At 38.2% G+C, this 25,673-nt stretch overlaps 2 protein-coding genes across 4 annotated transcripts; both read left to right on the top strand.

The window, feature by feature from the left end:
* The first annotated feature begins 963 nt into the window (after nt 1-963).
* LOC136342879 (uncharacterized) lies at nt 964-11,498 on the top strand. Its single transcript, XM_066289132.1, has 6 exons — nt 964-1,260; nt 2,961-3,118; nt 4,478-4,606; nt 6,010-6,065; nt 6,115-6,322; nt 6,444-11,498. Exons 1-6 carry the CDS (start codon nt 1,212-1,214, stop codon nt 6,666-6,668), a joined length of 825 nt encoding a protein of 274 aa, XP_066145229.1. The 5' UTR covers nt 964-1,211; the 3' UTR covers nt 6,669-11,498.
* A 5,595-nt stretch (nt 11,499-17,093) lies between these two features.
* Nucleotides 17,094-25,620, top strand: LOC136342787 (transcription factor btd-like). Of its 3 annotated transcripts, XM_066288932.1 has the most exons (3): nt 17,094-17,223; nt 19,602-19,772; nt 24,135-25,620. In XM_066288932.1, the coding sequence occupies exons 2-3, from the start codon at nt 19,746-19,748 to the stop codon at nt 25,146-25,148; spliced, it is 1,041 nt and encodes a 346-aa protein (XP_066145029.1). In that variant the 5' UTR covers nt 17,094-17,223; nt 19,602-19,745; the 3' UTR covers nt 25,149-25,620. The 3 variants fall into 3 exon arrangements, with proteins under 3 accessions (XP_066145029.1, XP_066145031.1, XP_066145028.1); XM_066288934.1 differs by lacking the exon at nt 19,602-19,772 and having other exon boundaries at nt 17,103-17,223; XM_066288931.1 differs by lacking the exons at nt 17,094-17,223; nt 19,602-19,772 and adding an exon at nt 21,398-21,527 and having other exon boundaries at nt 24,135-25,619.
* Nucleotides 25,621-25,673: the final 53 nt, after the last annotated feature.

Here is a 25,673-nt window from a genome sequence, read left to right as displayed (position 1 = left end):
TGTTATTATTTTGTGCCAAAAGCTAAATAAAACTATAAAAAATAAGTTTATTTGATTTCTTACAATTTTTTCGTTAAGTAAATTATCGAACAACCTGTATGCAACTGTGAACGAATCTGTGAGTCACTGCATATGGTTCAGTGTCCTCTCTACTGATTATTATTTCCCGCTAATTAAATAATTTTTTTATATACATATAGAGGTTGAGGGAAATCTGCAAGCAGGCATTGGGGGCTTGGCACTCGGCGATCTTACTTGCCCCCTTTGTCTCGGGTCAACGTCCCAATCCAGGGCACGCTGACCGACTAAACGCCCTGTCCCCTCTTCGCCGGTGTTCCCCCCGGAACCGCCCCAAGGCATTACTTCGGGGAGTAATTAAATAACTCGAAAGTAGCTAATCTACTTTTAAGAGTAAGCCAATTATGCCGGTAATTTAATTAGTGCTCGCATAATTGAATTACAGTAATTCATTAGTAATTCAACTATTTTCCTCGAGTATCATAGGTAATTCAATTAATTTTCCAGGATAGCTGCTAATCTCGTCTGTGAGTCTTGGAGAAATCTCCGCATTTCCAATTCGCAACAAAAAATTCCATTAAACTCTACTTTAATCCCTACCTATCCTGTGCCCTCTACAATAATCGAAAATCCATAGACCTGTACATGGATGGATCAGAATTCGAGCTGTTGATCGAATTAACCGTTGCTATAGTAGGTTTCTCGCGTTGCAAAGCGACATCTGTAGGAAAGTACTTCCTTCTAACAGATATTGATTGTACTTAGATGAATGAATTGAGACGAGTTCTGTAATTTGTAGTACCGGGAATATACTCTATTCATGTAATCCTGGGAAATTTACAGTAAAACATCAATGTAGGTGGACCTTATGATTGCCGCCTCGCAAATGCGCAACTGATAATTGTACTGTATGTTAGCCTGTGTCGATATTTCCTTACATAAACAAAACATGAGTTCTGTGAGTGTAGAGTCAAGAGGCAACAAACAGCTGTTTTTGTTCTTGGTATCAGATCCGGTAGAATTCGGTGGACTGTGTCTGAGATAAGGGTGATAATTGTAAATTTAAATGTAAACACAAATTCCCTATAAATATCACCATTTTCTCGACATGTCGCTGTAACCGTAAATTTTCGTTCCTTCAGTTCGCTGTTATCATCTTCCTTTCGATTTTTGTCGTGGCGCCGCTGTTCATTATGTTGAAAAATATCGTGGTTTTGTGCATTACGATTGTCTTGGCCAAAGGTAAGGAAGTGAAGGTGAACGAACTGCTAAATTCATTGTGTGACCTCATTTTTTAAACGCTGCTTTTTTATCACCAAATTTTTGCTGACTCACAAGGAATGCCCAGGATCCTGCTGACCCGACGGAAATTCTCGGCATGCATTATAATTGCTGGAAATCTCAACTCGTGCTACACGCGGCCTGTTCGTTCGAAAATTTCTATTACTCCCTGCACTTGCGGTTCAGTGAAGTTTGATTTCAGGTTAGAATCGACCATTTTGAGCCTGAGCAAAATATTTGCGAAATGGCTTCACTTCCGGTGACACCGGAAGCGGTCACCGACTTTGTCATTTTAAACAGAAACCGTAATGTTTTTTTGTCATTTTCCAATTTCTCGTTAAATTTTAAGGCCAGTTAATGTAAAATGTCTTATGTCTAAAATTTAACGCTCCCGCGTCATATCGGAAAATTTTCCAATTTTGACACCTTCAGGATCCCCCGGAGGTCGGTATTGTGCCCTAATTGCTGCGAATTTTGGAATCCGCGACCTGGGACTCAAAGAGGACCCAATAATCAACGTCCAACATATTTCCGTTTGATAAAAAGCCTTCTACAGTCCTTCCCCTCGACAGAATCCAAAAATGGCAAAGGGGTTTTTTCTTAAAACAACGAAATTGGTAGCCACTCTCGATTTTACCGGGAGTGTCGCCATTTTGAAAACATTTTAATTGGTTGATTCCGGCCTGAAACCAAATTTCATTGGGCTATGATAGTGATGGGTCAACAGTTATCTTACAAACGGGTTGCATGGCTAACCCTGCACACGTTTTTGGAAAATCAATCAGAACATGAGCCAATTACATCCCTGTAAAAGTTTCAAAGGAACGATTTTTGCTGACCGGTGTACAAGAAGATAATTAAGATGAATCTACATTCCGTGCATAAATTTGGTGAACATTAGTGGTAGAATGAGCTAATTATTACATTGAACTGCCCATCGGTCAGATTTAAACAAGCATGCACAAGATGGCAACAATTGTCTTAGCTAATAAATTGTTCCTAATTAATAGATTCTTCGTGAGCGCAACTGAAATAGCTCTTCACTTCATTGTTCGATCATTAATGACAGTGTGTTAATGACGCGCATGCAAAGATTCATTGATTCAACTATATTTTTGTGCGCCTCCTTAAAGCAAAATGTCACTTTCAACGTTTTACCGTAAACGTCCCAAGTATCTAACTTGAATTAACCCGATAAACCCTAGTCTGATTTGGCCTAATTGGCTTTTAGAAGGTGATTCTTAACACAAAAGCTAAGAAAACCGATAGTTTTATTGGATTGATTTTTTATATATTCTATTTACGAATTAAATGGATCTTGGTGACCACGAAATCTTAATTTTTCTTCTATTGATCTCTCGTTTTCAGATGGGAAGGAGATATTATCTTTGCCTATAGGGACACTTAAGGAGTTTAGATTAACAAGTAATGAAATAATACAGCGCATTTTTAAAAACAACAAATTCGCGTCCATTTTTTTAATAATTTTAATTACTGTACGTTAATTTTGTGTATTACTTTTTTCATTTATATGCATATATGTGTTAATTTCCAATTTCTTCAAATTAATTGTTGGGCAATGGTGAGGTAGGCACCCGACTGTGCACCTCCAACAATAACTTCGCACGTGCATCTTTTTCGATAAATATTGTCCATTTCAGCCCAACGTTACGATCAACCATGGCCCAGCAGGAAATGGTTCCCTCATACTCCTGGTGAACAAGATCCGAATCCAATAATCAACAACACCAAAAACTTGTACGACGCTCATCATGGAATTGCCATGGGCGTTGTCGACAGCAGCTGTGACGATGGCAAGGTTAGAGGTCCGATTAACGTAGCTCATGATTTATTGTTGATTTTCTAACTACCACAAACAATTTATTATGATTTGTAGGTGGTTATGTTCATACATACAGGGTGGCGCTACGAAAACTTTGCACTTCGATTTTCAGCACTTGAAATGAAAATATGTAAAAACGCTCGGACCCATCGATTTTTGTTTTAAGCAGAACAATTTTTTATTGCATTTTCAACTTTTTAACCCGTGAACAGGGGGTGACAGTTACCCCCAAAATTTTTAATAGAAAGGGGTGTCGAATGATACCTCATTTTAAAAGTAGTTGCGCCCTGGTTATAACCTCCAAGATTGAGGTCGCTGCATTATGCCCGTTAATGTGACACCTTCTCAAACGCTGTGAGGAATTTATCACAATTAGCGTTGCAGAGCCCAAAATGAGGGTAAGGAGACCTTTAAAAGTGATGGCACTGAATCGTTTTGGAGGAGGTGAGTTTCATTCTAATCATATATCTCATGAATGCTACCAAATTAAGCCAGAACTGGTACGTAATGTAAGACAGCGCTTTGAACAACATTTATTATATTGTACGGAAGTGAATGGCAGTTATTTCTAGCATTTAATAAATTAATCAGGAAAGTAATGTGAAAATTTCTTTTCACTTAACCTCTTTTTTTTAAGAAAAAAATTACAAATAAAGAAACGTATAAATGGTAAAACTCGCCTCTCGCTATCAACTTGAAGCTTTTTTGTAGTGCCTGGATGAGGGCAGTGGCTTCAAGCCTGGAAGTTATAATTAGGATACACCTCCCTTTAAAATGAAACATCATTCGGCAACCTCTTCTCATTACGAATGTTGGGGGTAACTGCCACCCCCGTTGAGACATTGAAGTTGACGTGTCGCAAAATCGTCCCTCTCGAATAAAAAATTGACAGGTCTGAGCATTTTTACACATTTTCAATGTAAATATTGTAGCAGTATATTGTAGAGTGAAATTTGTTTCGTCCGAACAGGACGTACATCGAATTGGACGCGTTGCAAAGCAGGCGTATACCACTGAATTGAAAACCGAACTGTAGAGTTTTCGTTGGGCCGCCCTGTATGCGTTTCATCTGCATCAAGGCAAATATTGGTTCAAACGTTTGTTTTGACTAAAAGAAATATTTGTTGAAGATTACTAAGAATTGTTATGAAATAAAATTGCTTATTCAAACTTGCGACATTGAAGATGATTCCCAAGAAAAACCTCATTGTTGTAAAACAGAAACTGAACGAAACAGAATTATTTTCAACATTAATTTGATAAAATGGGAAAATCCGCTTTTTTTTTAATTCAGACTCTTGCTTAAGATGATAACATAGACTTCTGTTCTTTCAGACAAACCTTCAAATAGACTGGAACTACAACGTCGAAAACTACACCTGTTTCGATAACAGAACTCTATATTTGCCCCAAGTGAACGTTCATTCTATACAGAGTACCGAACACATTCCTCAGCAATACAGTGTAAGCCATGATATTCCGTAATACGAGGGGTGATCAAAAAGTCTTACGACCAACGATTAAAAACTTTCTTTAACGATATTAGAAAATATTCAACACTACGTCCTTCAAAGTACTCTCCTTGTCATGTACACACATGTCCCAATGACGTTTCCGCTGATGGAAGTGTCCTGAAAACTGTTCTTGCGGAATGTTGTTTAGCTCTTCTGACGATTTTTCTTGAAAGATTCCAACCGAGTCAAATCGCTGCCCGTTCAACGGTCCCTTGAGTTCGAGAGACAAGAAAAAGTTTACAGGGGCCTGGTCTGAGTAGGGCGGCTGGGGGATGACGGTCACGTCGTTTTTTGTGCAACAATCACGAATGAGTTACGCAGATTGAACTGATGCGTGGTCATGGTGCAGTACCGAATTTCTACTTCGCCACAGTACCGGTCTCCTTCTTCGCGCAGCCTCACGCAAACTTCGTAGCGTTTGAAGATAACGAAAACGGTTAATTGTTTCACCTCGTGGAAAGGAGTGGTAGTACACCACACCCTTTCAACCGGAAAAAAACCATTGAGCATCGCTTTGATTTTCCATTTCACTTGCTGTGCTTTGTTGGACGTCGGAGGGGTTTTTGACTTCCATGGAGACGATTGGACCTTTGTCTCCACATAGGAGGCATAAACCCAAGTTTCGTCCTTAGTGATGACGTGCTTCAAAAAATTTTCATCATTTTCTCGTTTCAAGAAATTCGTAACAAACTCGAACTCAGCGTTGTTTTTGCTCTTCGGCCAAGAGCTTCGGAACACATTTTGGAGATACACGGTGCATGTTCAGTTTATTGATTAAAATTTCTTGGCATGAACCAAATGAAATTTTGCATTCCTCGGCCATCTCACAAACGGTTAGACGACGCTTCGACACCGCGAGACTCTTCACTCTTTCAACGTGCCCTTGATCAGGCAAATGCGATGATAGCCGTCCTGCATGTGAATTGTCTGCTGAGGACGTCCGTCCATCTTTGGATTTCCCGAATCACTCATGACACCGCGATCGACTCACACATTCATTTCCAAACTCTTCTTGGAACATTTGAAAAGTTTCCGTAAAGGTTTTACCCAGTTCAGCACAGACCTTAACGCAGACAAGTCGCTCTTCGCTGAAATTCGTTTTGCAAAAAATATCGAAAAATCGCCAAATACGAAAAAATTATTCTACAAAATCAGCTGGAGCTTCGCGAAAGCGAAAAAAATTGAACATCGAGAAAACAGTAGCGTTTGACCTGAATGACGCTAAGCAACGCTGCCAGCTGCGCTGCGCTTCGTTGCGACGTTGCCCCGTAATTCGAAAAGTCTTGGAACTCTTTGGTCACCCCCTCGCATCTCTCCGCTTTTTTCCAACATTAACAATTTAATTTCTGGCAGGCTCAACACAAATGCATGAACGAATCTATCGAATACGACGAGATAATTCCGACATTGTAAGTATTTTTGCTTATCGAAATTCTTGAAAATAACCCAATTGTTCAGCGGTACTCACCGACCACTCTGGGCCGTTTATGGCGAGTACAACTTCCTGCCAAAGCAACGATGGCTGCATAACTTGGAGCATGGTGCCGTCGTCATGTTGTATCACCCTTGTGCCAATCTCAATGAAATTACCTTTCTGAGGAGAATAGTGAAAAGTTGCATCTATAGGCATGTGATAACGCCATACAACTTGTTGACACCCACTAGAGTGAGTATTGACAGTACTTGGAGTATATATTGAGGGTACTCGCTTATAATATTAAACATTTATCTGCATTATTGCAGTAATGGTAATCATTGGCTAAATGTTCGATATTTTTGTTCTTTAGCCTTTGGCATTGGCAACATGGGGCCATCGCTTTGAAATGTCGAAAGTAAATCAACAGGACGTTCAAGCCTTTATAAAGGAACACGCCTTGAAAGGACCCGAACAGACTCACAGGAATGGACAGTACGACTCTATGTTGAAGGAAAAGGCTCAAGTGGTCTCGGACATGGACGACAGGGATCTTTGTCCCGTGACAACCGTTGGAACACTGGAAATGACAAAATAAAATATTTCTCACCCCCCTTTCTGAAATTTTCGTACAACGATTGTTAAACCTCAGTAGATTTTTGTACTTTACAATTTTTGAGATTTTGCTTAAATTACTTTAACTATTTTCCTCCTAGTGTAACTCCCTGTTATCGCCGTGATTTAGCAATTAATATTAACAGGGAGTTAGTAAATTGGACTTAAGTTCGATTTGTACGTCGTATATGAATAATATTGGCTTTCGATGTAAGAGCTACATACCCTTCCTAGCATGTTCTGCTTGTGATATATGAACCCCACATTAGTCGTGTTACCAAAAAGTACCTCGTCTAGTATATCGTCTGACCGATTCCAAGCATAATCTTAAGAGCTAAAATGAAATGAGGATGGTATTGAGTGACCTCACTTTACGAAAAATGTTTCCTCCTATTAGGATTTTTCAAAAATACTTAAATTTTACTTCGCTTTAGGACGTAAGTTGACCTATTATCTTAGCGTTTTCCCTTAGGAAGTATTTTCTCGAATTACACTTGTAAGTACGGTTTTATATGTCAATTAAAATAAGTCTGAGGAGTGAACTAAATAACAATCCCAGTGGTATTGCTCGTGACAATTTAACAATTTCAAAATATTGTAGATGACCAACGAAAAATTGATACAAATTTAAATTTATGTTTGATGAATGCGGTCTTAGTTGATATGACGCTAACTTTAATCCTCGCGGAGGGCTAAAAATTACCACCTTGGCACCCATCATTTAAAATTTAGAATTTGAGGAACTCTGCTTTAGGCATAGCAACGTTTATCAATTTCCTCCTAAAACGTCGAAAAATGTTGTAGCTGATAACTGTGCCTTGTCCCTTTCAGTTCAAAACTCGCATCTTATTTTTCTTTCACAATCTGCAAAATCGAAGTACACTATCGACCTTAGAATTAAGAACGATATAGTGAAAACAAACAGAAAATATAATTCAGAAAATAAAATATTAATAAAAATATAAATTGGAAGTAGACTTTAAAATTTAACACATTTTTCTTAACGACTTTCATTAAATTACAAGGGAAGTTGATAATGCAAATTTTTGAAAAATTGCCGTAATCAAATTAAAAAAATAAAAAACTTTTCCATGAAAACGCCGACAGACTCCTCGGACATTTAATTAAGAACGATATATTTAAACAAATAGCAACGTTGAAAAACCAACAACCAAGCTTACAGTAACCAATAAGGAATCAGGTAGCCTTCGTTCTTTTCTACTTTCAAACAACCATTTGGCATAATCTCAATCAGTGTCTGACAAAGTTCTTTAGGTACAAAGTACGACACTCGCTTAACGGCGTCGAACGAATCTGAAATATTCTTGATGCTTTGTTGTCTTAAAGCCTTCTTGCGTCGTTCCAGAAATTGTCAATCGGGTTAAGATCCGGACTGCGGGAAGGCCATTTTAGAAGAGGCACACATTTCTGGCCGAACCAAGCACGAACGCTGGCTGCCGTACGCCTCGGATCGTTGTCTTGCCGAAATTTCCAAATAACGGGCAAGTTCTGTTCGGCATACTGCGGCACCGCAATCTCTAGAACGTTCTTATATCGGACCTGATTCATAATCCCCTCAATTTTGTGACAATTAGGCGTTCTTAATTTTACGGCTGTCACTGTAAGTGAATCCCCCTTTAAAGTTCACGTTCTGCGGAGAAATCAAGAAATATGCCAAGTGGTAAATCCATCGTAGTTTTTTCTAGAAACTAGTACGTAAGGACGGAATACAGTTTCAGTGTCGACGCCTAAATTTCTTAAATGCTAAATGTACAATTTTAAATGTTAAATGTAAAACCTGAAATCACATTTTAAATTTCCTTTGTAAACACAGGACCAACACTAAAATTCCATGCGGGAACTTTGTTTCCTCTTCGGATTTTTTCGCTCAGTGTGAATAAACTGCTCGTGATTGAGTTCAAAATAACACCACTCATGTCTTATCAATCTCGATTCAACTATACCTTGATCTATAAACTAGGGACTAAAGAAAGTCGAATAATGGTTACTTTCTAAGTTAGATTACTAATAATTAAATATTCGTATAAGGTGGTTAAAACTGTTAGTAATAATCATCCAAATCATTCATCTAACGTTTAGGTAACCTTTATAGTTTAAGATTATTTATGAACATGAGTTGATGAAGGTGCACCAGTTCAGTTTTCATGCAGTTTACATATTAACTCAAAAAAATTGAACGATACCTCAGACGCGTTATACTCAATAACAAAAGCCTGAATTAATTTTTTTCAACTCATTTGCACATCTAACGAAGAGTCAAATGTTATAAACATAATTATTTCATTTCAAGATTAGGAATTTATGTGTGGTTTTTTCAGGGCTTTTTTCTGTATTGAATTTGAAAGGATAATTCATTTAGTATTCCGTTTTAGAGTTCATGAGAAGGTGCGAAATCAAGTGTTGAGGCCTGCACCAGCTTTTTAGCAAAAATGGCTGGACCCCAGAGCTTTTTGATTTAGGATCTATCTCATTCTCTTTAGTATCCACTAGTGTCTTTAGTTAGGTAATTTATTTAGACGGATTCTACGCTTTTTATGATTGTGTCGTTTTGAGCGTTCACTGGATAGGAAAAAAGCTTCTTACCGAACCTTTGTCAGGAAGAGTAAATCCTTGAAATATCGAGGAAAAAGTGTAGTCGTGGAAGAAACTCAATATGGTCTCACATCCGGCATTTTGAAAAGCGGAAAAATTTAATTGTTCAGCATTAAAACGGAGTTCGGCGCTTATTCCTTGAGACTCCGCAAGTAAATCTTCAATTCTATTTTCCGCTTCTTTGTACAGGGTGACTTTAAGTTCTACGTTTGACGGTGTAGTGCGGTTTAAGGTCGATCGATTAGTTTTTCACAAAAACACGTTTAAATAGAAAAAAATGTGCAAAAAATTCACTTCAAATTCAGTTTCGTAATGCAAAAACGATTAAAAAAAACTGGTTCGTCGACAGGAAATTAATTAAATGAAGTGTTTAACATGGGCGCCATTTTGCTCCTGACAAAATGTAACCTGTCAACGAATTTCTGCGTTACATGCGATTTCTGGCTTAAGGGAACTGTAAGCTCCTGTAATTCGACGTTTTATTGCACTAAAAGCCATTTTTATTATACGAAAGACTTAATTGACAATGATAAGATTTACAACCGATGACGGAAAATTATGAGGAAGAATGGTGTATTTTCGATGATTAAGGGCGGTTTTATCTTGCGGTCCTAAGAGCCCGCTCGTCCTTGGCGTCAGGCGAACTTGCACAGGGTAACCCAATGGGGTAAAATGCAAATGACCACAGGACAACACAGACCGTCTCTTGCCGATATAGATGGCGACACAGTTACTAACGTTTCAGAAAAATAATCGAAGACAGATTTGTATTGCGTTTTTACGACTTCTTGTCTGTTTATAGAACTTTTTCGCAAGAACCAATCGACCGTTTTGAAATTGCATTACACCATTAATTATAATTATGAAGTAACCTTTAATTTAAGGTGTCACTTCACCCATGTTTCAAATTAAAAAAAAAATGACCCTTTTGCCCTACTGATTACGTAAGCAACATTTCGAAAAATACACAGACACCAAAAGGCAGTATTTTTTGCTCCATTTAATGCCGCTTTTAAATTTCTTGTTTAAAATTCTAATTTATTAAAAAGTAAAGGGAGGGGGTAAGACGCTTTAGAGCCGCGCGGTGTCTTAATGCGCAAGTTTCGTCGGCGCACAACTCCGACTTTCCAAGCCGAGGAGCAAAGCGATGAGTTGGCAATGAACGAGTGCTTGTATTTTAATGGATTATTCTCGCGTGTGAAGTAAAATGACGTTCGCCGGTGGCAAAATTGTTTGCAGGCAATCGGGCTTTCATTGGGCGGTAAAAGCCGCTTTCCGGACGCTCGTGGGAAAGTTCATTATTGCACGAAAAATTTAACTTACAAAACAGAAAAAAGTCATTTAATATTGTCATTGAGCATAATGTGTTGTCGATATTTCGCATTTTAACTAATAAATGTTTCAAAATTGGAAACTTAAAAAAAATAAAAAATAAATAATAAAATTTTAAATTCTTTACTCGGGATGTTGCTAACGGAGTAACAATAACAACAAAATGAGCGAAAGTTTGAAAAGAGTATGGTTTCTGTATAACAGTTCTTCCTAGCTTCTTCTGCGAGGTCTCAAAATCAATTATAAGCAAAGTACTTAGTGTATAATTCTTTGTTCAGTTAGTTTTCCCAGTAGGAAAATACCGACTTAACAGTTTTAAACACCACAATATTGCAGTATTTCATAAGACTAAATAAAATTTTAATGTTACTATAAGAAGGAATATTTCGTTAAAATTCACGCCTAAACTAGCTATATTATAGTGCTAAGCTGTGCCAAATTCACGTGTTGGTGGATTAGAAACTCACGAGTTTACTGTATCATAATGATAATAATTTTAACTATACGTAGATACATCTCATGGTGATGATCAATCAGTGTTCAAATTTTACCAGCTCTAAGTTACACCAACTATACACTAACTGCTTTTTGAACCGTTCAGTATCTTGTTCAAAATTGCAGATCAAGCGAATCAGACTGATTACCACCATATCTTAGACATGTTAAAAATCTGTACCGAAATTATCTGCATTTAGACAATTAGTATAAGATGTTGCAACATTATACCGGGCGTTCCTACATGTCCGGCACAAAGTGTTAAAATTCTTCGCCGACGACTTTATAGGAATATACTAATTTTACATTTTCTTCTAGACAATATCAATGTCTTAATATTTGCAGTGCAATAAACGCTATCGATAATGGATAATGAGCTTATCATTCACGTTCGATGACATTAGTTTATTTAAATAAATTATATTCAACAAGTTATTTAAAGAGGATTTAAAGGAAAGTGTGGATTCGCAGCAATGGCCGAAGTATACTTAGTACTGCACATGCATATAATCAGCCTTTTTCCCCTCAAGATAATTGCGATACTGCTTCGTTCGCTACGCAAACTTCTGCATCGAGGACGACAGCATTTAGTACGTGTCCGTTCAATAATATTCGCCGATTAACAAAAAAATTATCATTTAATGATAAAAAAAAAGGCTATAATGTTGCAGTTTTAATGCCTAGGCAATAAAGTAGCACTTATCCTGTTTAGGCATTAAATTTTTTCATAACAAATTCGACATATAGGTAAGCGTCAGAAAGTTTTTCGAAAAACCTAACGGTCATGACTACGCAGTAGCGTTATGAGCTACATTACTGTACTGCTGTTTGTTCATTGATCCAGAAACTACAGGGGCGTCGTATTGTACGGGTCAGTTGGAATTTTACAGCAAAATAATATGACAGTTTTTTTTTTAAATGTTCGTAATTAATGTCAAGCAGCAATCAAAAACAGGAAATTTTTGCGCATTAATTTTTTTCGTGCCAAAATTTCCTTTTTCGGTCTAAAATTAAATTTCAATGTCTTCCGTGCGTCTGCACTGCGTTAAAATGCTTCGTAAAAAATTAAAATATGCAGCGGAATTGAAACTTCTAAAATATTACAAAAATCGTTGAAGTTATCACATTTCTCAGGGAACTTCATTTATTTCCACCTAAGGAATTTTCTTTTTAGTCTCTGTCGTATGTTTAGCAAACGCCGTGTATAAAAGGTTTTTCTTTGATTTCGCCGCAATACTGTTGCTTGTTAGAGTGTCTGGAAATCAATAATTTTACCTCTTATCTGCAACTCCTAGGATATACAGGTTGTTCGGAGAGGGGGGACAAACTTTATAACACAATTTTTTTGTTCTATTAAAAAAAACTCGCAATTTCAAAGTGAAATTACTGTATTCTATGAAAAAAAATTGTATTAGAAACCGTTTTTACTTTCTCAATGTCTGGTTGGATAGATCAAACACGGAAGAGCTCCTATAATGTAGGTTTTAAAACACCCTGTATGTTCGAAATCAAGATGGTGGCGATTCTTCTGTCACTGTCAGCTTCCAAATAAAAAAAAAATCGAACGTAAGATTTGAGAAAACCGTACTTCTGTAACTTCGATAACAAAAAATATAATAAGTAAGATTCCCATCCTGTAAAACCACTTAATTTCAGACACCCTGTACCTATCTATAGTACCCACCTAGAGTAGATACTGAGTACTATTGTATCATACGGTAAATTATCAACTTCAATAAAGAAGTTTTTAATTTTTCTCCAAACAATATTTTGATTCCTTTTTCTTTAACAGTTTACAATAGACAACTTAACGCTTTTGAAGCTGCCCCGTAACTATATTTAAACAAGTACCTTAATAAGGCTTTTTAGTCCTAGTTGAAATAAAACTCAACTAAGATGATAACGTTTTAATATTAAGGGGAAGTGAGTTAATATGGCAATAATAAACGGGAATCGAAAAGCACCAAATTAACGCATTTCGTTAACATGTTCGGCCGTGTAAACTCACTTAGTGGAATAGTCTTTTAAGAAGCATAATTCAATTATTGTAATCTCTGTTAAAATGACTATATTATCTCACCCAAATACGATGAGTTTCAATTGTAGTCGTAATAGTTCTTCCCCAATTAGCTATTGCCGGATTCCCACGTTTCATGACAAGGAGGCGGCGTACGATAGCTCACGCCGGGACGTGGGCTATTGTACTTTTGATATTTAGCTCTTTGAAGATTGTTTCTTTGAATTTTTGAGCAAGAAGGCTAAAGCATAAAGCAAAGAGGAAAACATGTCGGTTTTTAAGCTTTTCATGTCAGACGCAGTTTTTCTCACGTTATAGGACATACTTTTATCAGTTTTCTCTCTATTTTAGTTAGAAAAATTTTCACTCGCCTTTATTCTTCGGTAAAATCGCACTTTGCGATATCTGCGGCGCTCCAGTCGTGGTGCGTCAGTTGTTCATGGGCGTGAGTTTTGTTGATTTATCATCATTTATCACGACAATAGAAAATTCTTAAGCTCCAGTTAAGGAAAACGGTGCAACGATAAGGAACATCTACCCATAGATTCTTTTAGAATGAATTGCGGTAATGCTACACTCAAAGAATTTAGCGTCGATATTGCACGTAAACGTTATATTATAATAAATTGACATTTATATAGAGATAAAAGGCGTTTTACACGCTCTTTTAATATAAAAAAATTTAACTTTATATGAAATAATGTCGAGTGCTAAATGGTACTTTGAATATTGCCGTTTGGAAGCAGCTCTCGGGCAAGTGGAAAAATCTGCTCAAGCCAAATTACATCCTGTCCATGAATTGATTATATCTCGATATTCTTCTTTTTTTTTGGTTTTTTGTTATTTTTAATTTTAATTTCAATTTTTGTTCTATCCATCTCCTGGAAGTAATCAGTTTGTAATCCTTGAAATTTCACAAAATTGACCCTTTTCCTGGAGTATTTTGCCCATAAATTAGGATTTATTAAAAAACCTGATGCGCGCAAGATGAAATCTCTTAATCCCCCTTTCGTCAGCACTTTTTACAATAAAATATGGTACCTAACTACTAGTGTGACCTAACTCTGAACCTTTTTGGGCGCAGGACGCATTGTTAACTTCTGAGGCCGCATTTCGGATCCTTTAACAAATGAAATTTCGTCAACCTGTCACTTTGCCAGAAACCGATTTAGAAAACCAATATATTTCGGCTGAAAACAAAGGGGCAGCGGCCGGTAATAATCACAGCGAGCATGGGCCGGCGCCCCCCCGCCGTTTAACTAGACCGACAAAAGCTAAGTGTCAGAGCGGCCTGTAAACAGGCCCGACCTAATCCAATCAAATTTTTTAAATGATGCCGCCGTAGAAATTTTTCAATGGACACTTTAATTTTAAATTGAATTCACTTTTGTTTTGCTTCATTCTCCTGAAAAACCAAACGCAAAAAGTTCTTCATGAATTATACGTGCCCAATTACAGAGCCCTAAGAGTTCAAGAGTACGAGCAAGTGCATACACTGTCACCATCCGGTGTCTCGTCTTGGGACAGACCGAGACAAATCGGGTCCCCCGGCAGGGGACACTTTACGAACGGTCCTCATTGTTGCGAAGTGTCAATCTTAGGGCCATGTCAAATCAGCGCATTTCAAACTGTTTCATAACCCAACTGAAATTAGATGTTTGCCAATAGTAAATATAGAAAATGCTTTTCTAGCAGGGGATTGCGGCTCCAACAGGCCAAGTTCGGGCAGGCATCAAGTGAAGAAACGTTTCACACACAAAACTGAAATAGCCATAAAATTACTGTTTCGGTTTTGTTCATTAGGTACAGTGAAGCATGCGAAGAAAAGGGTGAAGGGGTTGCAGCCAAGTATCTACGAATATCAGTATAGTTCGCTCTTTAGAATCCTCTGGTATTGTACTTTTTGCTGGTCGATTTGCTTGATCTAGTGTAATCCGTAACGGACCTTCTTGAGGCTCAAATTTCGCTGTCAACTTTAGCCGAAAGCTATGTTCCGTAGGAACTTTCAGATAACACTGGGATATTGGCCAGACTCTCGCTTTCTACCTGAAACTTGAAGGTAAAGTTATCAGCACCTTAATAATTTGGCCCTTAGCTTACTAACATCCAGCCTTGGTTCGAATAACTCCCTTGCGAACCCCTAATATTTTACTTACAAAGAAGCGAATAGATTTAATCTGTGAACCCCTGGGTGAGTGCTCAAGTCTAATTTGACTTTCTTCGAACGCTACACCACGCACGAATTAGTCAAATTTGCCCTTAAATTAGTATTACCCTCCGCGTTGGAGCATTTTGACGGTCACTGATCGGAACCTGCCGAATCAGGTGCCTTCGAACTTCAAAGGAGCATCACACAAATCAGTCTCCTATTCTTTGGATGAAATTTGTAACTCTGATACCTAGTTTCGCAAAAGAGCCCTTTTACAACCATGGGAACGTACTTGACACCCGATATACCTTAACAAAAGTCCCTTTTATGCGGGGGTCGTACCCATTATTGAAATAAACCGATTAAACCCCGTTTATGACTGTCGATTCTATTCACTTGAAAAGTTATTCAATGAGGATGTTTTTTTTTTCGTGTTTAATGACCGAGTTTTATTTGTCGCTTTAAAAAATTCGAGATTGTAACGAAGTGTCGATTTTCAGGGTTGGAATTTGATTGATGTACGCACAGGCCTCATTTGTAGACGGTCTTCCCTGCAGGTACTTGAAAGAAGCAGCAAATGGTAAAGGAGAGCGATAGCCGGATCATTTGTTACCGCAATGTGCCCTACTGATCACGTCACATAATTAGTATACACGGTGTCTTAAAATTCTACCGACAAGCTTTGAGGAGTGGTGGGGAACATCGATGCAAATTTTTCCTCTTTATCAAACGTACGCCCTCAAAACTGATAAAAAATTGTTAATTTTTCATTCTAACAACTTACCGTTACGCATCGATGGATTGGAGAAAGATGTTCTGTAACCTGACCTCCGCGTTCTCCCGATCTAAACCCACCGGATTTTTTCCTCTCGAATCATCTCAAATCTCTAGTCTACGAAACATCTATTCTTAATGAGAAAGGTTTCTTAACAAGCACAATGCCCAGATTCGCGCATCTAGAACCCATTCCCGGAATATGCGATAGGGCCCGCGTGTCGATGAACCGACAGTGTGACCTTTATATTGAAGCAAATGGTCAACATTTTGAACAATTACCGCATCGTTGTTTATTTATCGATAAAACATCGTCTAACGTGAACAAAAAATGATTGCAATGACTAAAACCATATCGCCCCTTTTCTACTCAAGTGGCTCATTTGCGGTGTATGTTTATCTGAGAAAAAAGTTTGTATTGATGTCGTCCGCCATCTTTTAAAATTTGTTTGTTCATTTTTGGGACACCCTGTGATTTTATTTCTACAAAGATTAATAAAACAATAAGCAATGAAAAATGATTCGAAGCTGAACCCTCGATTTTCGGGATTTTTGTATCCGCTGGACGTCTGCTGTACAAGGTGTTCCAAAAGTAGCGAGCAATAATTTAATAGCGTATATCCTACATTAAAAAATGCAACATATAATTCATAATATTAACGTGACGGGACTCCAAAATGCCCGTTGCTAAGATACAGGGTGTTAAATTTGGAAAACTTGTCTCCTAACGTCTAAAGTTTTTTAGATATTTTTAGATATTTCTGGGCTTACTGACTATTTTATGTCACGCTTTCATTTTTGCGTTTTTCTTTCTTCTAATCAGTGTTTCTTGCTCAATAAAAAAAAAAAATATATATATATATATATATCTTGCCATGGCTTCGTATCTTCATTTTTCGGTTATTGGAAGAACACAAAGAATGTATGTTTATGTGCTTTTATTTTCTCAGATGTTCTACTGTAAGGTGATAAGGCAGACAATGACTGGACCATCCCAGAAAAAAAGGCAAACCTTCACAAATCCTAAATGGATTAGCTACTATACTGTGGGTTAATTGATGATTGACAGTAGACTGCAAAATTCTCAGTAGGCAGTTGGCTAAATCGAAACATAAACATTGGGAACAATGCAAGTCGACGTTGACAGTAATGAAGAGGGTAAAAGTTTAGCTATTAACGAACTCGTTGCGAGATTGGATACAACGGCAGATCACCGTTAAGTATGTCAGGCCTGCAGGAAAGTATTGTTTCAGCGCCATCTACCGTGTCCCTTTTACGCCATCTCGAGCACATCAGCGGGTGTGCGGCAGGACTTAACGCAATCTTTTTGCTGCATCACCATTTTTCTCACGACCAGGCCGGTCTTGTGCACTAAGCCCTGCACGGTGCACTCGCGACGTTGAACGCGATGCAGCAAAAAGGACATGGCAGATGGCGCTGGAGGGATATTTTCCTGCAAGTACAACATGTTTGACGTTGACATTAACATTTTCTATTGCACTTGCATGGGCGCTCAAAGGCTGATAGTTGCGAATGGCACGAGAACAAACGGTGCGGCATAAGTTGCTGGTGAATTTGAACTAATGCGATTGTTAGATCCTGGCGATTGTGATGTCTTCAACCTCAAGGAAGATCGGATTTCTGATACGTGGTTGGGCAAAAGGGAGTTCCTTTAAAGGTCCCAAATCTGTTAATTGGCTGGAACGTTCGCTCTAATCTCCAACAATGCTGCATACACTTACGGAAAGGACGTTATGATTATTGGCGACGATAAACAGTTTTCCAGAGGTCGATAAAACTGCCCTTAGGTTTTTTCCAAAAATATGAAGAAGATTCAAGTGAAAATGAATGAAACAAAGTAATGAAAAACTCATTCGAGATAGATTAAAATACGTCATTATCACGCACAGTAGCACGTAGAGCTCCCTGCAGATGAATTTCTTTCAATCGATCAAAACAATCCCAATCGACCATTCAAATCTTCACATCCAGTATATTCGGATTTTCATTTTTATCATAAATTTATCACATTTATCATAAAAATCAAATGTCGATATCAGCTTCCGTTCATTTTGGCTAAACTTGAAACTTCCCCTTTAGAAATCTCCAACTTGGTCAACATTGGGTGTAGGCCGCCGGGAATATACAGAGCGACTCGAAAGTGCCTTAACAGATTTCAGGATTCCCACCATATTTTTTAGGTTGAAAGGTCTTGTAAACAATAAAAAACTTAACGATACTTGGCAGCATCGTTAAGTATGTACAGCGTGTTGAAGTTTTATCGGTGCACTAGCCCCTGCTCGGGCTGTTTTCTGTTTCCAAATATGAATAAATGGCTTGGTGAGGAGAGATTATTTTCTAATTTTTTTTTCTTTACTTAAGTGTTACTTCGGGTACTTTTCTAACGTAAATATATGCGTAAAACCTGCGCAGGAAGTACATTTACGGCGAGTAGCTCAAAATGGTGCCTTTTCCAGCACATTTGAGCACCTAGTCAGCAAATAAAATAAAGAAACCAAAGAAAAGGATTAAAGCTCTTATCTTTTGACATGATTCTCATAACATAATCTTAATTAAACCGAAAATTAATTGTTACCTCCGAAACGCAGGGCTAAAAAGTTTTAATACGAACTAAATATAGGTGTTCAGGCTCGGTGCTTAAGACCATTTTCACAAGATGAATCTTCCTCGTAATATATCATACAATTTCTAAAACAATATCCGCAACCTATAATTAAAACTATCTGCCTTCGCCCAACTAAATAAACCCAAAAAAAGGAACTTCTAATTACTGCGTGACCCTGTAGAAAGTGATTAGGATGGGAAACCTGTATATGGGTGCCGCAGAAGAGATTTTGTTGCACGTGTAAAACAAAAAAGACATCACTAGGGACATATGGACATTATTTTGAAGAGATATGATTTATCTGGGGAGTAAAATGGCCTACAGCATACATGAAAGCTGATGCGCCTGGAGGGTCATTAAGGACCCTTATGTAATTAAATACATTTGGAAACAAAAAGGGATTCCGACAAGGCACAGATCATCAGCGGAGTTTAGAGGCCCATCATTTCCGTGTCAAAAAGCGACCCTGGTTGTAAATCAAATGTTTGCTGACCGATTCTTTTGCCATAAATTTCAACAGACACAGAGCCGATGAAGACCGCCACTGAACAATGCGGGTTTTAGACAATAAAAAGGTTGTCATTGGCGTGTGTCGTCGGAATTTGCCAAGCGTAACGTTTCTTGGCAGTTTTTCCACAAACCTGTAAAGATTTCCGTCGACTCTGACCCGATTGGTTTGAAACGAGACGGACAGAAAATAGGCATTTTTACCCCAGGGGGCTTCGTTTTTATTTATTTTTTTTTGCACGTGTTTTATGTTTAAGGTGCGAGCGCCGCCACTGATCTCACCATAGCCCATAAACGTGGACAAAAATACGATATGGTGATTGTTCTGGAACAGTACCGATACTTTGTGTATTCGAAGGCGTGAAATATTCGAAACGTCTTTCAGGCAACACTTTTATTACAGGATTTGGCCTTTGATTTTCGAATTACTACCGTGCGGTTTCGAAAAATGCTGTAAGCACGTGGGGGGCGGTAAGAAGCCTCGTAGATGATCGTTTTTATGACGCTCTTTAAGCCTCCGTATTCTTGGTGCTGATGGTAAAAGAAGATGGGTGGTATATATTGGTGGTGGGAGGTAAGAGAAAATTGCTTTGTTAGGAATCTTGTAAATCTTGTATTTCTCAGTAAAGTAACCAGCACGTGACCAATAAGCCCACCTTTGTTACATTGTGATTAGTAATATCAAAGGCATTTTTTTGCTTTTCAGCGTCTGTCAGGTTTTCTGGTGTTTCCTCATCCGCGAGTTTTGGAGATAATTGAATATATAAATAAACTCGTTGAATTAGCACAATCAAATTTTTGTAAAGAGTGTACTGCGTAAAAGCGCCCGCCCTTTAATACAGGAAAACTTCCCTTTTGACACAAGTTGGCGACGTGTTCAGACGTAAACATTTTCCTTATCGAGTCACTTTGAACAATGCAAACCTATGTGGGCCGGCACGCTCGCCAGACTTTGCGCCATTAGATTATTTTTTATAGGGAGTTATGAAAGACATCATTTATAAATCTGCCCTCGCCAATATTACGAAGCTGCTAAGAGAGATCGTCACACATTTCAAGACCAAACCAAGAAGATGGGACGTTTTAAGATTAACACAGAATTTATGACTTTTTGCAAAAATGAAATTTTTGATATTTTCGTCAAACTGCAAGACTAAACGTTAACACGTGGTCCATCGACGTAATCAGATAAAAAAAAAAAACCCGGGATTCGAGAATGTGGAAATCCCAGATGGTACCCAGGCGAAAAAACAAAATTGATGGCGGTTTTTCCGTAATCGAAACGGCGTATTTCGAATACGAAATCACCACCTTGTAGAGGCGTAAAATTTGCAATAATGAAATGTCAATCATTTTGAATTGCTTCCACGAAAAATCCGAGGGGAAAATAAAAACCTTTTTTCGAAAATTTCGGTTTTTCACCCCAATTTAATCGATCTCGTATTTTTTACGAGTCTGAGATCCATGCGACTGAGTTCGGATAATGGACACAGCAATTTCCGAAGTTCTGAAGAGGGCGCCCGATTTGTCACCGAAACATTTAAAGTGTCGTTCGCTCTAGTCCTCAGTGAGGGGTAAATGTTATTCTTAGTCAGTTTGATCTGAGAATGCTCAGGAATTCCTGCGTTGCAACAATTCCTACCGGTATTATTCCTAAAAAGTAAAATAAAACACGAGCAATCCGCCTCTAACCCATAGAACATATTCAAGATAATGATACTCCTCGTGGCGTTTGGAGAGTTTGCGTACCTGCACCTACTTAAATGTGATATATGATTATGCTGAAGCGTGCCTTACTTTAAGCTATAAGTAATTATCAATAATTATAAGCCCCTATAGGATATGCAAAATTCCTTTAACGCCCAAACATCCTTTGAGATAATCCTACCATCGTAGCTCTCACCAAACCATAAAAAAAAAATCCTGTCTTTATTGGCCTCATCGAAAGAACATTGTTACGGAAAAGGCCTTAACACAAGCCACTCTCAAACCGAAACGACCCAAATGATAAACAGAAATCCTACTTAATTACAACTTACAGTCAAAATCTCATCTTGTTCGCGGCCTCTATCAGGGCCCAGGGGTTGTCTTTCCAACCCCTGGGCCAGCCGGGGGTAAGCCGCGCAGCATCACGCGCAGCCACGCCCCCTTGAGGCGATCATCTCGCGTTAAGACTCGGTCACAGACGTTAAATCTCAGTTATTACCGAACAGTGTGCGTTCAGTGGTAGAAAGATATAGATAAAGTTAAGTGACTAAGACGAAGAACTATGATGGCCCCTCAAGTAGTGTTTCCTGGCAACGGTGGAGGCGCGGCGCAATCGCATCAGGTGCGTGCCAGTAATGATAGTAGTTCGCGAACATGATCATATCCGTCGTTCACCCTTTCATTATTTTGTACGGGTTTATTAAGCGCATTCATCTTCTCAGATCAGGTTTTGATGATGCTGATTCACAGTAATTCTTCACGTCAGTGCGTCTTCAGTTCTCCGAATTTTTGGTTTTGGTTTTCGTTTGTCGTCGCATTCGTTTTTGGTTTTGAGCGGCGTCCGCCAAAAAAAGCGTGACAGCCATCGACGATCGTTTTGTGGTGCTAAATCAGCCAAAGTGTAATTTGAATTTTCAATCGCAAATTCAAGTTCCCAAATTGCGCCCAAATGAAGAATTCTTTAGAATTTCTCCGGCTAACACAAAAAAATTTTGAGACTTGCGAACGTTTTTGCTAAATTCCAACAACTAAGTTGAAACAAGTGATTTTCCAGTTTTCCTCTTTGATGATTCTACAGATTTTTTTCAAACGGTTTGATCAGACCTTCAAAGTTTATGTCGAACTGTTCGTCGGTCTGAGGTCGCGTCCCCGACTTTCCGGTATTCATTGGTGATCAATGAATAAGCGAGCAGAATTAGGAAAAAGTTTGGATTTTCGTCCAAATTTGGTTCCTTCTCACAAGTTGTAGCTGTTACCAGGCGCGAGCCATTGAAGACAGTGTCTTGTTCTGACCCACTGCCCACATGGGAGAAACTGTATGCAATCTAATCGCATCAGATCCCTTTGGGCTCAGAATTCGTTTTTAAATTATCTCATGTGCACGAACTAATTGTTGTCTTAATTTCTTGCTTTTGTCTTCATTTCGAGTGTCTGATTTCAAAATACTTCGTTAATTCCGACATTTCAATCAGACGTGTGTTACGGACAGATGAAGATAATTTTTTTTTACTGCAATAACTTAAACAATATAAAATATATAAAAACTTACATTATTTTGTGTCTCCAATTTGGCTTTTGATCCACTGGGTGTGCAATTTTTTCAGATTTCCTGACGTCACCTCAGCCAAACTAGAAAATTAAAAATAATGTCAAATTAAAAACGTGCAACTTATGGTCGAAAGAAGTGGAGGGCTTCCATTGGGTGCAGTTTTTTCCAGATTTCTGTCACATATCTTGTAGCCCCATATAGCTCCAATAATTTCTCACTTGAAGGAGACTTTTGGACATGAAATTTTTAGAGTGCTTTAAGTACTGTTTATGAAACCATTTTGTGAACTTTTTGAAAGATTTCGCTTCGTTATCTTTATTAGTTCCCCCACTTCGTGTTTTGGCCGCCACATTTGTGCTTCAAACGTTTTTTCATTTGAAAGGGACGAAATGCGGTCGAGAGAAGACATAAATCAAAACTTTCAGGAATAAATTGTATTTAAGCTTTTAACAGTGCAGCTTTTCCCATAAGGCCTCTCTATGTTCTTTTATAGCCTCAGTTTAATGCTTTTGGTTGGAAAAAAAACAGTTCCGGACCCTCCCAATATTTCAGAAACTTAATTGAGTAAGAAAACGTTTGGCTTATGCAAAATTTATAATTCTTTCCTAAGTCTACTTTTCGGCAATTATTCGGAACTGTACGGGGTGGCTCATGAAATCGGTGTATACCCAAATCGACTTTTTATTTATTGGCATGAAAGGGTTCCTGCAAGGTGGTTCTCCGGGGACTGATAATCTCTACAGGACGGTCTTCCGGACACTAACACAATATGAAAGTTGAGGAGGGCAACATTTCTAAAATCATTTTTCATTTTGGCAATAATTCAGATTACAAATGTCGAGAGGGGATGTAAATTTTTCGTAGAATTCACTATTTATGACTCTTCCATAATAGAACGATGCAATTCCCAGAGGATCATTGTATATACATACAGTCAGTCTGAGTACGCACGAAGAGCTGTTTCATATCTAGTCGAAACATCAATTTCAAGTTTAGTTGTTTAGATTGAAGTTTTACCAAAATATTTATACATGCTGTAGATGCAGATCGTTACGGATCGTTTTCTCACAAGTTGGTCTTTATTAATAACAGAAGGTATTCAGACCTTCTGAATGTCGAAATACGTGTAAGAAAAAGTACATTTTTTCAGGGATCGTTCTAGTTTTCCTAGTACTCTCGATGTTGAGATCTATACAAGGTACCCATTTGAACACTTGAGGTCAATTATTTTTTTGGGGGATGAATAATGGCACTGAACCGATCTCTCTTGAAGAGAAACCGTAGGCCCCAGAGACTGGAATTAAATTTACCTTCTCAACTAATACTCATTGATCCATACTAAGACCTGCTTAGTTTATTCTTTGAAAGAATTTATGTCTTTGGGCCTAGAGCTTCCCTCCCAAAGAGGTTAGGTTTAATGCTGTTTTTTATTCGAATTGAAAATAATGAACTTTTCTGGATCATTTTGTGCTTTCTTGCAGGCGGATACCTCGTGTACCAGTTCTATTTTATTTAAAATTGCATTTTGTGAAAATTTTCGTATGAACTTCACTAAAAGCTTATTTTTTCTCTAAGAAAAATAACATATCAATAAACATGGAAAGAAGAACTTGGAAAATTAACTTGTTTAAAAGTGCCTAAATAAAAAATCGTTTCAAAACTCTTTCTTTTTGTTTTCAGATGTCCCCACTGAATCTTTTAGCTGCTTCTTGCAATCGCATGTACCCTCCCACGTACACTCCACATACTCAGCTGTCCCCAGCCAGTACAACCTCTTGCAGCAGCGATGGATACGCAGCCCAAGTCTCGATCGAGGCTGCCCGATCTCCCCTGGATTACTCCCCTCACTACCAGAACACATACAGCTGCAACAACTACTGGTTCCAGCATTCTCCGCCGTCGACTGACTTGGCTACCAGTAGCTACCAGCCCCACCACCACCAACAATACTCTCCATGGAGTCAAGGAAACTACATTCACCCGTTCAGTAGTATGAAAATGATGAAAACAGACATAGATTTTCCGTCATATTCTGGCAAAGCGCGGCGTTGCATCAAGTGTCAATGCCCGAATTGTATCAACGAGGAGAATGGGCTGAAGAAGCCCTCATCCAAGAAACTGCATATCTGCCATTTTCCCGGTTGTGATAAGGTTTATGGGAAGACGTCTCATTTGCAAGCTCACCTTCGGTGGCACACCGGGGAGAGGCCGTTTGTCTGCAACTGGCTGTTTTGCGGTAAAAGGTTCACCAGATCGGATGAGCTTCAAAGACACCTGAGGACTCACACAGGGGAGAAGAGGTTTGCCTGCCCAACGTGTTCAAAGAGGTTCATGAGGAGCGACCATTTGGCGAAACACGTGAAGACGCACAAAACCGGTAAGAAGCCGGAGGATGGGGAGAGTAAAGAAAAGATAGAGCATTCTCCCTCTGCCTCGCCCAAACCAAGGGAAGCGATATTGAGCCAGCCTCAAAACGTGATCAACCAGCCCGAAGCTAATGGCCCAGCCTCGTGTTACCCCTCGTCAGCAGGTTTAAGGTTTTCTCAGTCTATAACGTCATCGCCTAGTATCATAGATAGCAGTAGCGGGTCTATAATGCATCATCATAATCATCAGTACAATAATTCGCAATTGTTATCGCATGCGCAAACGACGCATCAAAATTTTTACCCGGATCTCGCGTACGGTCTGTAATGTTAAGTATTTTTTCAAAAATTTAGAAATGTATTGTTACGTTGGATATAATTGGTCAAGAAAGGCTAAAAAATTATCCTGCATAAGTGCTGCAGCCTTCCAGGACAATATTAGTACTTGCTAACTGTGCTAATGTAATGTAATGTAATGTACCTATACTAAAGAAATGTTGAGACTGGTTTTACTTTAAATTACTTCTATTGAAAGGATTAATATCAAAGTTTAATTTTAATATTAATAATTAATTTTTTTAAAACTTAATAATGCGATTAATTTCATTTGTGAAATTGCATTTTCCAAATTTTTATTTCATTTTAGCTTAATGTTAGTTATCAATAACAAATCATACAAACGTAATGACAGGGTCCAACCGCTAGCACTTTATTGTTGTGTAAGATAGTTATTATGTGCTTTTAATAAATGCTGTAATAAATGTAAATTATAACCATTTTTTATTGATTGTACAGTTGTAAATAAAAGTTATTGTTTCGATAAACAAAATTTGTATTTAAAATTCGCAAGGAA

Source organism: Euwallacea fornicatus, chromosome 13 (genome assembly GCF_040115645.1).
Source record: "Euwallacea fornicatus isolate EFF26 chromosome 13, ASM4011564v1, whole genome shotgun sequence".
Classification (NCBI taxonomy): domain Eukaryota; kingdom Metazoa; phylum Arthropoda; class Insecta; order Coleoptera; family Curculionidae; genus Euwallacea; species Euwallacea fornicatus.
The sequence above is the reverse complement of the archived record's forward strand: the minus strand, read 5'-3'. Positions and strand labels throughout refer to the sequence as shown.

What these genes read in the sequence shown, in the direction of transcription:
- LOC136342879 (XM_066289132.1), top strand. Translation starts at nt 1,212, where the DNA reads ATGTTGAAAAATATCGTGGTTTTGTGCATTACGATTGTCTTGGCCAAA. An exon ending in TACGATTGTCTTGGCCAAAG is followed by an intron (nt 1,261 to 2,960) that starts GTAAGGAAGTGA and finishes TGTCCATTTCAG; the next exon opens with CCCAACGTTACGATCAACCA. An exon ending in GCAGCTGTGACGATGGCAAG is followed by an intron (nt 3,119 to 4,477) that starts GTTAGAGGTCCG and finishes CTGTTCTTTCAG; the next exon opens with ACAAACCTTCAAATAGACTG.
- LOC136342787 (XM_066288931.1), top strand. Translation starts at nt 21,468, where the DNA reads ATGATGGCCCCTCAAGTAGTGTTTCCTGGCAACGGTGGAGGCGCGGCG. An exon ending in GCGCGGCGCAATCGCATCAG is followed by an intron (nt 21,528 to 24,134) that starts GTGCGTGCCAGT and finishes TTTTGTTTTCAG; the next exon opens with ATGTCCCCACTGAATCTTTT.